The sequence below is a fragment of the Salvia hispanica genome, chromosome 4 (genome assembly GCF_029641045.1).
Source record: "Salvia hispanica isolate PSC_SH4W2 chromosome 4, Shi_PSC_v1, whole genome shotgun sequence".
NCBI lineage: Eukaryota > Viridiplantae > Streptophyta > Magnoliopsida > Lamiales > Lamiaceae > Salvia > Salvia hispanica.
Genome location: NC_142695.1, coordinates 60,421,368 through 60,433,183, shown reverse-complemented (window position 1 = coordinate 60,433,183; position 11,816 = coordinate 60,421,368). Strand labels below are relative to the sequence as shown.

The following is an 11,816-nucleotide window of genomic DNA, read 5'->3' as shown; positions in this document are numbered from 1 at the left end:
TGATTCCTCGGAATTCTGCCTCTGCACTAGACAACGCCACCACTTTCTACTTCTTACTTCACCACGTCACAAGATTACCTCCCACAAAGGTAAAATAACCGGCAATTGATTTTCTGTCATTTGGGTTGCCTGTCCAATCAGCATCAGTGAAACCATGGACCTCCATGTGACCTTGCTTTTCAAACATAAGTCCATGTTCAGCTGTTCCCTTCAAGTATCGAACTATCCGCAGAGCCGCCTCCCAATGTTCTTCATGTGGTGCATGCATGAACTGTTCCCTTCAAGTATCGAACTATCCGCAGAGCCGCCTCCCAATGTTCTTCATGTGGTGCATGCATGAACTGACTTACTACTTCCACTGCATAGGCAATGTCCGGCCTTGTTGGGATAGATAGATCAGTTTCCCAACTAATCTCTGATATCTCTCCTTATCCGCCTATCTTGCTCCTTCCTTCAATTGTAGCCCATGATTTTGAACTATTGGGGTGTCTGCTGGCTTGCAATCTATCATCCCGATCTCGGCCAATAGGTCTAGTATATATTTCCTCTGATTTATGAAGATCCCCTTGTTTGACCGTAGTACTTCTATCCCCAGAAAGTACTTGAGCAGTCCCAAATCCTTCATCTCGAATTCTCGAAACAAGTTTTTTCTCAACTCGCCAATTTCTTCTTCGTCATCTCCTGTAATGATCATATCATCTACATATATAATCCGACACGTGATCTTACCCCCTTTCTTCTTGAGGAATAGAGTATGATCTGAATTGCTCTGCTTGTACCCATACTTCTTCATTACTTCAGTGAACCTTCTAAACCATGCTCGCTGGAGACTGTTTCAATCCGTAAAACGTCTTCTTCAATTGGCATACTTCACCCCCTTGGAACTCTTATGTGAACCCAGGAGGGGGTTCCATAAAGACAGGATTTGGCAACTCTCCATGGAGAAAGTCACTAGTCACATCAAACTGATGAAGTGGCCAATCCTTATTAACGGCAATGGAGAAGAGTACTCTCACAGTGTTAATCTTGGCTACTGGGGAGAATGTTTCAGCATAATCCACGTCATACGTCTGAGTATATCTCTTTGCTACAAGTCGGGCTTTATACCTCTCTATCGTGCCATCTGGCCTTCTCTTGATCGTGAACACCCATCTGCACCCAACAGTTTTTACTCCTTCAGGTAGCTTGCCTTTCACCCACGTGTTATTTTTCATCAAAGCCTTCATTTCAGTAAACATAGTTTCTCTTCAGTGTTTATGTCTCATTGCTTCCTCGGCGTTCTGTGGAATTTCTCCCTCTTCATACAACGCAACCGCAAATGCTCTTGCCATTTTAGTCAAATTTCCTTGTACGAAGTTCGCCACTCCGTATCGGCTTTCCTTCCCTATCTTTTCAGGGGAGTATCTTTTTGGCGGTATCCAACCTTGTAATCCGATGTGGGAGTATATACCGTCCAGTATCTCCATCGATGCCATTTTCCTCCACTGGAGGTTCTGTTTCAACTGGGTTAGTGGAAATAGGTACAGAAGCAGGTTCTGAGTCAGGGATTACCTCGGATATCGTCGGAGGGGGACTTCGGGTTAGTGGCTGAGATGAGTCTTGTGGTAAGACTTGCTCGGCGGTAGTGACAACTGGTTCTGTTAGATCCTCAATCGAAGAGCTTGACAATGGCACAACCCAACTTAGATAGTCAATAGTACTACCTTGATCACTGACAAACACGGATTTTTCATGTTTTTAAGGGCTAGATTTGACTTGTTTTAAATGTCAATCATGCAAATTATGTTCTTAAATTGCGTATTCTATACATTTGGTATTTTTGACGTGTTTGTTGATAAATGATAGAAAAATATTGAAAAAGGTGAAAAAAAAGGTCAAGGTGCAGCAACCTCTGTTCGAGCCCATTCTTCCAGCATGTTTGAAGTCCAATCAGTGCTTACTTATACCATTCTCTTCGCCTTCGAAAGAGCTTCGTGTGGATATCTCGCACGTCTCAATCGGAGTTCTGTGGAGAAAGTTATGACTATTCTACGAACATTACGCAGTGCAGTCAAAGCTGGCGGAAATTTAGGCGGAAATTCACGAAGAAAAGAAATTATTATATTGTGAAGCCAAATATCTCATATTTCTTGAAGGCCACGAAAATTATCAAAAATAAAACTTTTTTCCACCCTATAAATACCTCTTAACCTAATTCATATTCTTCCTCTCAGAGCCTCCAATCCTTCTCCCTCTCTACCTTCTTCCATCCCACAATCCACACATATAATCATCCATCTTCCATTGGAGTGGAGCTCTGCAGATCCAGACAAGAGAAGACTGAAGATTGAAGATTCGACCTTGGGTTTTATCTATTTCTTTCATGTCTCGTACTTTATTTGTAGCTTTTACTTGTCTATGAGTAGAACATCTTTTGTGGATTTTTTTGGTGAAGATATTCTATTGATTTTCATTGTTAGCTCTTGCAGTTATTTGATTTATCCTTGTACCTTTTATATTCAATTGATTAGCTACCTTTTGAATACATGTTTGAGTTGATTAGAGTACTCGGGAGAAGAAATAGTTGACTTGGAAAAGGTATAATTCACACTTTAATTCAATAGAACTCAGGAGAGTTGAGGTTTCACGTGAGGTCATTGGTTTTAACGATATTTCAGGAGTTAGGTCTAAGAATTAAAAGAAGACTTCAATTATTACACCTAATCTACGGATTTCTCACCTCGGGAGGGGGTTTAATCTAGTTAAGTGACTGACTTAATAACTCTAGAGACCGTAATTCAAGGAAGCCAATTGTGTTTTGAATCCTAAAATTCTACTTTCTTACGCCTGTTTTGTATCATTCTTTTTATGCTTTCTTTTATTTGGTTATTTATTTTATGTTTAGTTTAATAAATCCAAAACCAAAAACTCCGTGTCTCTAGATAGTATGTGATACTTAGTATATGGTAGTCAGTTGCAATCTTATTCCCTGTGTTCGATATCCCGGTACTGACCTTTAGCTATACTAGATCTACCCTGTAAACTTGCAGGTATTTTTAGTGCTAATAAATAGTGCATCAAGTTTTTAGGCTAGATTTGACTTGTTTTAAATGTCAATCATGCAAATTACGTGTTTGTCAATTATTCTCCCCCTGACTACTAAGGTGAGTTTGGTAAAAGAACTCGGTTTCCAAAAAAATACAGTTCATAGTGGTGACGACTTTTTTGGTGTGAGGATCAAAACATCGATAGCCCTTCTGGTTCAACCCATACTCCCACAAAGACACATTTGGTTGCACATGGGGATAGTTTGGTTCTTTCATGTTTCGGGATATGAACATAAACGGTACAGCCGAAGACTTTCGGTGAGAGGTTGAGATGATCAGGGATTTTGGACAAGGTATCAAGGGGGGTTCTTAAGCGGAGGATTTTAGTAGGGAGACGGTTCATGAGGTAGATAGAGGTGGCTACTGCTTCGGGCCAGAAAGATTTCGGGACTTTGGATTCAATCATCAAGGCTCGGGTCATTTCTAGGATCGTCTTATTTTTCCTTTCGGCTACCCCATTTTGTTCAGGTGTATAAGGGCAAGAAGTTTGGTGGATTATACCTTTTCATTTGCCGACTGTGGGTCAAATTTAACTGACCCAGCAGTATATCTGGGCCGAAACCAAAAAAATGACTGATCCAACAGTATATCCTGGACTTAAAAATTTGGGCCAAGTGGTCCAACCGATAAAAAAAAAAAATTGGGCCGATTGTCCAATCGATTAGAAAAAGTCTAACCCCTCCAAGGTTCACCTTGAAGGGTTTGAGGGAGGGTGTTGACAATTAAAACTAAAAATATAACATACGACTATCCCACATCGGTGTCAATAGAAAACTGAAACTAATATATAAGTCTCATGGGCTCTCCTCCTATTACCAATTAGTTTTAGGATGGAACCCATAGATTTCTATCAATATCCGTCTTAATGAATGTGATTAATATATAGTAGTAATAATATTAATTAATCTTATCACTTATTTAAATTTCTATGAATAAAAAAGAATGTGATTCTAGGGATTACAGTTCAATAATGCAGCTAAGAGATTGTTACATATATGCTTCTTTCCATTATTATGTACTTCCTCCGTCCCTGAAAATCTGTCACCTATTTCTTTTATCGTCCGTCCCTTAAAATTTGTCACCTTTCATTTTTACCATTTTTGGTAATGGACCCCACATTCCACTAACTCATTTTCACTCACATTTCATTTTAAAACTAATATATAAAAGTAGGACCCACATGCCACTAACTTTTTCAACTCACTTTTTTATTAAATTTCTTAAAACCCGTGCCGAGTTAAATGATGACGAATTTTGGGGGACGGAGGGAGTACATAGCATAGATTAATAGTAACATTTTGTTGTTGTTAATAAGATTAAACAAGTAAGTAACATCTAGAATAATTTTTTTCCACGTCGACTTCCAACTTGGACTAATAATCATGGTCAAAATTACTTACACATGCTTACTCATACTTCCATTTGAAGAAGTTCATCAGTGTGTCATGATTCGTATACTGCATATTAGGAGCAATGCTCGTAATCTTGTGATTTCATCAATTGCGTAACTTACATATTTAAACGAATCACCGTTATCCATATATAATGCTCTAGCTCAATTAAACAATCTCTACCTCATTGTGGATCGATCCTTTAAATTAATACTCCCTCCGTCCATCATTAGAAGGCCACATTTGATCGGACACGAATTTTAAGAAATGTAATGAAAGTGAGCGAGAAAAGGTTAGTGGAATATGAGTCTTACTTTTATATATTAGTTTTATAATAAAATTTGAGAGAAATAAAACTAGTAGAATATGAGATTCATAAATAAAATGATAAAAGGTAAATGAGATTTGTATAATATTGGTGGACAGACGAAAAATGGCAAAATAATTGAACTTAAGTGTTACATATGCATTGAAATAAAGTGCTATAAGACATGTTAGGTATTGATCAGCCGAAGGCTTGATATAATCCAAGTATCTACAACAAGTCCTGAGGAGATCAACCCTCAGATTACAGATCTGATACAGAAAATACTAAAACTATAGCTGCAACCACGATTATCTAACGTGAAACACTAAGTAAACGGTTAGTAATTTCAACAACAATAGAATGCAGTAGAATAGCAAAACAGAATCAAAAGATTGAGAAGAAAACAAAGTTTTGATGTGGCTCAAGTTGCACCACGTACAACTACACAGATCTATATATCCGGCGCTCAATTATCCAGCCATCTCCGATTTGCACCAAGGGTGAACACAGATCGACCGCAGTCAATCAAGACAAGTCACACCGGAACCCTAGATCCACCACCGCACATCCAACACTCAATCAAACCGATTCACACCAGAACTCAACTCTCGGAGGAGCCTCTTCAACCCAGAAACCAACCACCAGTCCAAGAAACAAGACTAGAAACCAGAGGTTTCTACAATAAGCCTAACACCAACTCACACCTTCCACTCACACCAGAGATGAAGGAAGAGAAGAGAACTCTCAAGATTACACAGAGAGAAGACAGAAACAATCTCAAGGTAAAACCCTAGATTGGAAGAGAAGAAGCTTAGTCACGGAGAGAGATGAGAGAGTAAGTAGTGAAACGGTTTAGATTTAGGATAGCATATAAGAGAGAGATAGAGAACACCCACTCACACACTGATACGTAGCTAGGGTTACAAGTGGATATTGGGCCCGGGACTAATTCTTGGGCCTCTTGCATAAGGGTCACAATCTCACAAGACACATACTAGAAACCCTAATACCATCGAGAGAGGTAGAGAGAAGAGGGAAGAAGAAATTCACAAGTAATATTGTATTTCTTGATTGAGATAGAATACAACAAATCTGTTTACACATATTTAAACCATTTCGACTCTCTTTTGCATCCAGGGAAAGAATCGGTAAAGAAAACCCTGAATGGACAATATAATTATACTAGACTCGATAAATGGAAATTAATCAGATACTAAAAATAAAGGATAAATTACGGAAACAATCTTAGATAAAATCTTCAAGATACCGTGGTTGATGAACTTTGTGGCAAGGTCTTGGGAGGGACGACAGTGGTGAAGAAGTGGCCGACCCGACATTGTACCTCCTACAACTCGTATCTTTCTAATGTATTTTGTTTACGACTGTGGAACAAATTATTTGCAAATACACAACAGGGAAAATGAAAGGAAAAAAATACACTTAACTAACTAGATATATATCAACTTCAAATTATGGATCGATAGCCTCCTCAAAAATTTCGGAGGTCAACCCTGAATTTCTGATCTTTGTTGCAATGTGTTTGTTTGTCACCATCTTAAACTTTTTCAGTCCAGGCATCCGCTGAATCTGTTTCGGGAGTGTCTCCAGAAGTGGACAGCTATTGATTTCTAGTTCCCTGATACTCGACATTGCATCATCATCAACTTGTATCTTTCTAAGATTCCACAATTCATTGATGCAAAGCACTTCAAGCTCGGGAAATCCGCCATGTCCAATCACCATTTCTCGACCAGTGTATGCATTTCGCAGTTTGAGCTTGCTTAGGAAACCGAGCTTCTCTAATATTGGCATGGGGTCTTCGTCAAGACAAGTATTTACCAATGCTATGTACGTAACCCCATAAGATATATTATCTGCACTCGGTAGCCTACCTATGCGCCCATCTAGTTTTAGTACCTTGAGTCTTTCTATAACACCAATTTCGTCCAAACACGGCATGCTTCTGTAACGAAACCCTCTTATGAAAAGTTTTTCAAAGTTCGGAAGCTCAGCTAGTGTTGCAAAGAGCGTGCCTACATCCGAATTTTCATCAACTTCTTCAACGCCCAACGTTTGGAAGTCATACATTGACTCGAAGCTCGGGTCCTCATATGTCCAATCATAAATCGAGATGTATGTTAGGGCCTCCAGATTCTGCAGCACATCTACTTTCAAAGGCTTCTGGAAAATCACATTAGACATCTGGAGATCACGAAGGTTGCCCATTTGACATATAATATTCGGCACCTCCACCATAAAGTTCAGAGCTATATCAAGAACCTCAAGGTTTTCCAGATCCGCCAACGAGTGTGGGATCTCTTGTATGTAATTGTTTCTCAATCCCAAGTACCTTAACTCAGTCAATGCTCCGATTGTTTCGGATAAAGTCTTCACTCCAAAATCTTCCATGTCAAGTATTTTGAGTAATTCAAATTTCTCCCAATAAGACAAGCTTGCGTTGTCCAAGTAGCTACCACCTCCATGGAAGATGAGAGAAATAAGTTGTTTGTTATCTTCATTCTTGAAATGATAGAACTTGTCTCTGCCACAATGGATAACACGGTGACGGGCATTCTGAGAGGGCCTGTTTCCATTGCTCCTTAAGATCTCTAAGCCCATTTCCTCTTCTGCTTTTTTTATTGATATCATGTGTAATAGAGGATTTAGACAACACTTATTTTTCTTAAAATGCACCTTCACAACTTCAAGAATCGATCTAGAAGCAAAATCCCATGTAACTTCGACAAAATCTAATCCATTTGTAGCCCAAATCTGTTCCAACTTTTCTTCTCTCATTATTGCATTCTCCTTGAAAAGGGAAAGAAGCAAGAAATGTGGCTTGAGTTCTTCCTCCATTTCCAAATACATTGGTTCCAATAACTTCAATGATTCACTCAAATCAATTGAATCAAAAAGTTGTTCCCATTCAACCCCCGAAAGTCTTTGATTTGCTTTTTGCCTTGCAACATCTATTATAGCTATCGGCAAACCCCCACATTTTTTCAACATCTCTTTGCCCTTCCTCTCCATCACCTTTGGGAATTTGTTCTCATCACTTGTAAATTTGTCAAATGTTTTCATAAACAATTGCCAGCTCTTATCAGAATCCAAAGCTTTCATCTCATAAGTATCAGCATGCATTCGGCTAAACTTATAGCGACTTGTTGCTAGTAACATCCTGCTTCCAATTTTTCCTGCATATATTTATATATATGCATGATAAGAACAATCATTACATAAAAAAAACTTGGAAGGCTAATGAACTGTGAAATTTGGATTGATTTTCAGTTTTCATTTACCACTTTTTCCAAGTAAGATAAACAAAACGGAAGGAGATATATACCTTCAGTTGGAAGACTGTTCAAGATGAGCTTCCAATCCATATTATTCGGCACATTGTCCAAAACTATGAAATATGAAAGTCCTCGCAAGTGCCGGTGAAGCATCCGTTGGAGACGTCGGGTGTTCATGTCTCCCAATGACGGACTTCTGTAATATCCTAACCCCATTTGCTTAATCAGTTTTATCATGAAATCTTTGTGACGGGTCTCTTGGTCACCTGTGTCACTAGAAAAGCATACCCAGGCACGACGCTGGAACTGGCCAGCCCCAGCCTTGTACAGTTGTCTGGCGAGAGTTGTCTTCCCGATACCAATCATGCCCTTTATATACAAAATCTTTATGTACCTCACATTTGTTAAAATCACTTTTTCAAGCAACAGCTTCACGCTTTTCTCCAATCCCACCACAACTTCCTCTTCTTCTTCTGCCATGTTTATGATTCTACAATAACTGCATGCATGTATGCCAAACAATTATTCCCTTCATTTTTAAATAAACTTTCTATTTACCCTTTTCCTTCCCTTATTTGTGTCTTGTTCAAAACCTGGCAGTATTATTATGAATATGATACATGATGTCTAACTTAAAGTGACACATTTCAAAGGCAAGTTACTATATAGATCACAAAAGATAGTCAAATCTGAATTAGAAAAATAACAAAGCTTGCAATTTTTGAAACTATACCATCCACCTTCTTCTCGGTGAAATATGCGATGATGTGGTATGCTACCGCCACATACACATGTATCAACCTAAGGAATTGAGTTTATTTCGTGATTTATAATTCACTTTTTGAAAAGTATTGAACGGGCCAAAATTTGACCATTTTCGTGATTTATTTGACAATTTGCCTTACCGAATATAGAAACACGCTCTCTCCAATTTACACTAAACAACACTGCATAAACTCACCTGCCGAAAAAGAAATATTTTTATTTGAACGGAACAGAGGGAGTACTTTTTAGAATTAGGTAATTGGTTTTATTTGTATAGATAATTATTTGTCATAATCATTAATAAGGTTATTTGCAGAATATGGAATTTAGGTGTCCAAAAAGTCATGTTTTTGTAAACCTTTTCCCTCTGTTTAAGATTTCAATGCAACTTAAATCTGTAAATCATTTTAGCTAATTTCTCAGCCTATCCAGATGTACACCCCACAAGTTAACATTAATTAACTAAAAAATTATAAATTTTGATTAAAAATAATACTCCATCCGTTCCCTCATAGTTAGAAAATATACTCCTATATTTCAATAAGATTTAATTAATTACTCCCTCCGTCCGCCAATTAGGAGTCCCATTTGGGGATGACACGAGTTTTAAGAAATGTTAAGAAACATGGGTGAAAGAAAGTTAGTAGAATATGAGTCTCACTTGTATATATTAGTTTTAAATGAAATGTGAGTGGAATGAGTTAGTGGAAGGTGGGACCCTATTACCATTTGGTAAAAGTGAACTGGGACTCCTATTCGCGAACGGACTAAAATAGAAAATCGGGACTCCTATTCGAGGACGGACTAAAATGGAAAAACGGGACTCCTATTCGCGAACGGAGGGAGTAACATTTTTTTTTGCAATTAAGATAATGCTTTCGGATCTCAACCATGTTTTACTGAACAAGATCTTCTGAAAATCTTCATGGAAGATTTAGAAAAGTTAAAAATTTTACAATCATGTGAGAAAGAAAGGATAGTAATTGGAGTACCTTTGTGTGAAATTCTCTTCTTTTGTTTGCTGGTGTTGAATTGATCTTCTAACAACTCTCTATTTAACGAAATGATTCTGTATTTAACGAAAAACAACATATTTAATTATCTGAATAATTTTGAAACTGTTGAAATGAAGAGAAAATACCTTTTTTGAATCTTTCTTCTTATCTCTGCTGGTTTCGAATTAATTTCCAATCCAATCACTCTCTTCTCGATTGCTTTCAGAATTGAAGGGATTTTGTACTACAAATTCATAAACTCAATATAGTCAAATTCAGATCGTTTATTAATCGAGACTAAATGGATCAAATTTTCACACCTAATTGTATTTAAATATAACAACTAGGCGATATAATATGACGGAGGAACAAATACTTGGGGGGTTTCCAAACAATATGTTTTGGTCTATAATTAACACATTAACACTTTTTGTTTAAATTTAACGGTCAGATATGTTTTAATTAAATTAATAAATTAATTATGAATCTAATTACTAACTAGTCAGATTAATCATTTTAATTGAATATTAAAATTTATAAAATATTTTTATCTATAATAAAAATTAAATTTTTGATTAATTTAATTCAATTAAATATGTATTATAGGAAAAAAATATTTTTTAAATTTAATAACTTTTTATTATATGTAAAAAATATTTTATGAATTCTAGTAGTAGTATTATTTTATTATAGGTAAAAAAGTATTTTCTAAATTTTAATATTAGATTAAATAAGTTAATTTAATTAATTAGATTATTAATTAAGTTTAACTAAGTGAAATAATTTAACTAAGTTGAAACAATTCAAAATAGAATACGAAATCATCTAATTTGGATCGAAGGAAGTAATTAGTGGCACAATATAAGGACTGTGAACAAAATTAAATAAATCATCTAAATTAAATAATTAAATAATTTATTTTTTGCAATAAACAAAATTGATTGAACTAATTTGAGACAACATGAAATAAAATACTCCATCCGTCCCCGATTAAGAGTCACACTTTGACCGGGCACGAGTTTTAAGAAATATAAAGAAAAGTTGGTTGAAAAAGTTAGTGGAACGTGAGACTCATTTTTTTATATTGATTTTATAATAAAATGTGAGTAAATTGAGTTAGTGGAATGTGTGACATACTTACTATTTATGGTAAAAATAAAGTGTGACTCTTAATTGGGGACGGACCGAAATAGAAAAATGTGACTCTTAATCGGAGACGGAGGGAGTACTGCTCTAACTTGAAAGTAATACTTATAACTTATAAGTAATGGATGAGAAAGTGCATCGATTATGTGGATACCACAAGGGATGGATCCTCTGCTGTTACATTAAAAAAATAAATTAAATTAAACAAATCAAATAAGTATATATTTATTTTTTATATTGTGAGGAACAGCATTGGCGGCTGTTGTTCACTTGTGAACAGAAATGGATGGTAGTTAGAATTAATTTTTTTAGTTTTAATTATTATGGTTGTTAGAGTTAGTCAGCCACAAGTGGATTTTATTTTTTGCTATGAACAAACATTTGTTTGATAGCAAGTTACATTTTCCTAAATTTATATTTGAATTATTACGGTTGTTAGAGTTAGTCAGCCACAAGTGGATTTTATTTTTTGCTATGAACGAACATTTGTTTGATAACAAGTTACATTTTTATAAATTTATATTTGAATTATTATGGTTGTTAGAGTTAGTCAGTGATAGGGACCTGATATTTTATTTTATCCCGGAAGGGAGCTAATATTCTCTCCGTATATTTATTTAGTTTATTTATGTTTTATTATTATTTAGTTGCTATGATTCTATTTACTTTCCCTAGTGGTTAGGATTTGATTTGCTTTTGATTTACTTCTCTAGTTTATAGAAGATCTTTTTGTACCACACACATTATAAATATGTGTGGAGTCTTTTATTATTATCAAGCAGAATGAATTAAATTAATATTATCATTCTCTCAAACACGGTTTCTCCCTCTTG

At 36.0% G+C, this 11,816-nt stretch overlaps 1 protein-coding gene across 2 annotated transcripts; it reads right to left on the bottom strand.

The window, feature by feature from the left end:
- Nucleotides 1–5,883: 5,883 nt before the first annotated feature.
- On the bottom strand, nucleotides 5,884–10,093 carry LOC125195574 (disease resistance protein RPP8-like). 2 transcript variants are annotated; one of them, XM_089057797.1, is made up of 4 exons: nucleotides 9,984–10,093; nucleotides 9,835–9,911; nucleotides 8,128–8,576; nucleotides 5,884–7,978 (listed from the first exon to the last, which is right to left on the bottom strand). In XM_089057797.1, the coding sequence occupies exons 3-4, from the start codon at nucleotides 8,555–8,557 to the stop codon at nucleotides 6,255–6,257; spliced, it is 2,154 nt and encodes a 717-aa protein (XP_088913923.1). In that variant the 5' UTR covers nucleotides 8,558–8,576; nucleotides 9,835–9,911; nucleotides 9,984–10,093; the 3' UTR covers nucleotides 5,884–6,254. The 2 variants fall into 2 exon arrangements, with proteins under 2 accessions (XP_088913923.1, XP_088913924.1); XM_089057798.1 differs by lacking the exons at nucleotides 9,835–9,911; nucleotides 9,984–10,093 and having other exon boundaries at nucleotides 8,128–9,080.
- Nucleotides 10,094–11,816: the final 1,723 nt, after the last annotated feature.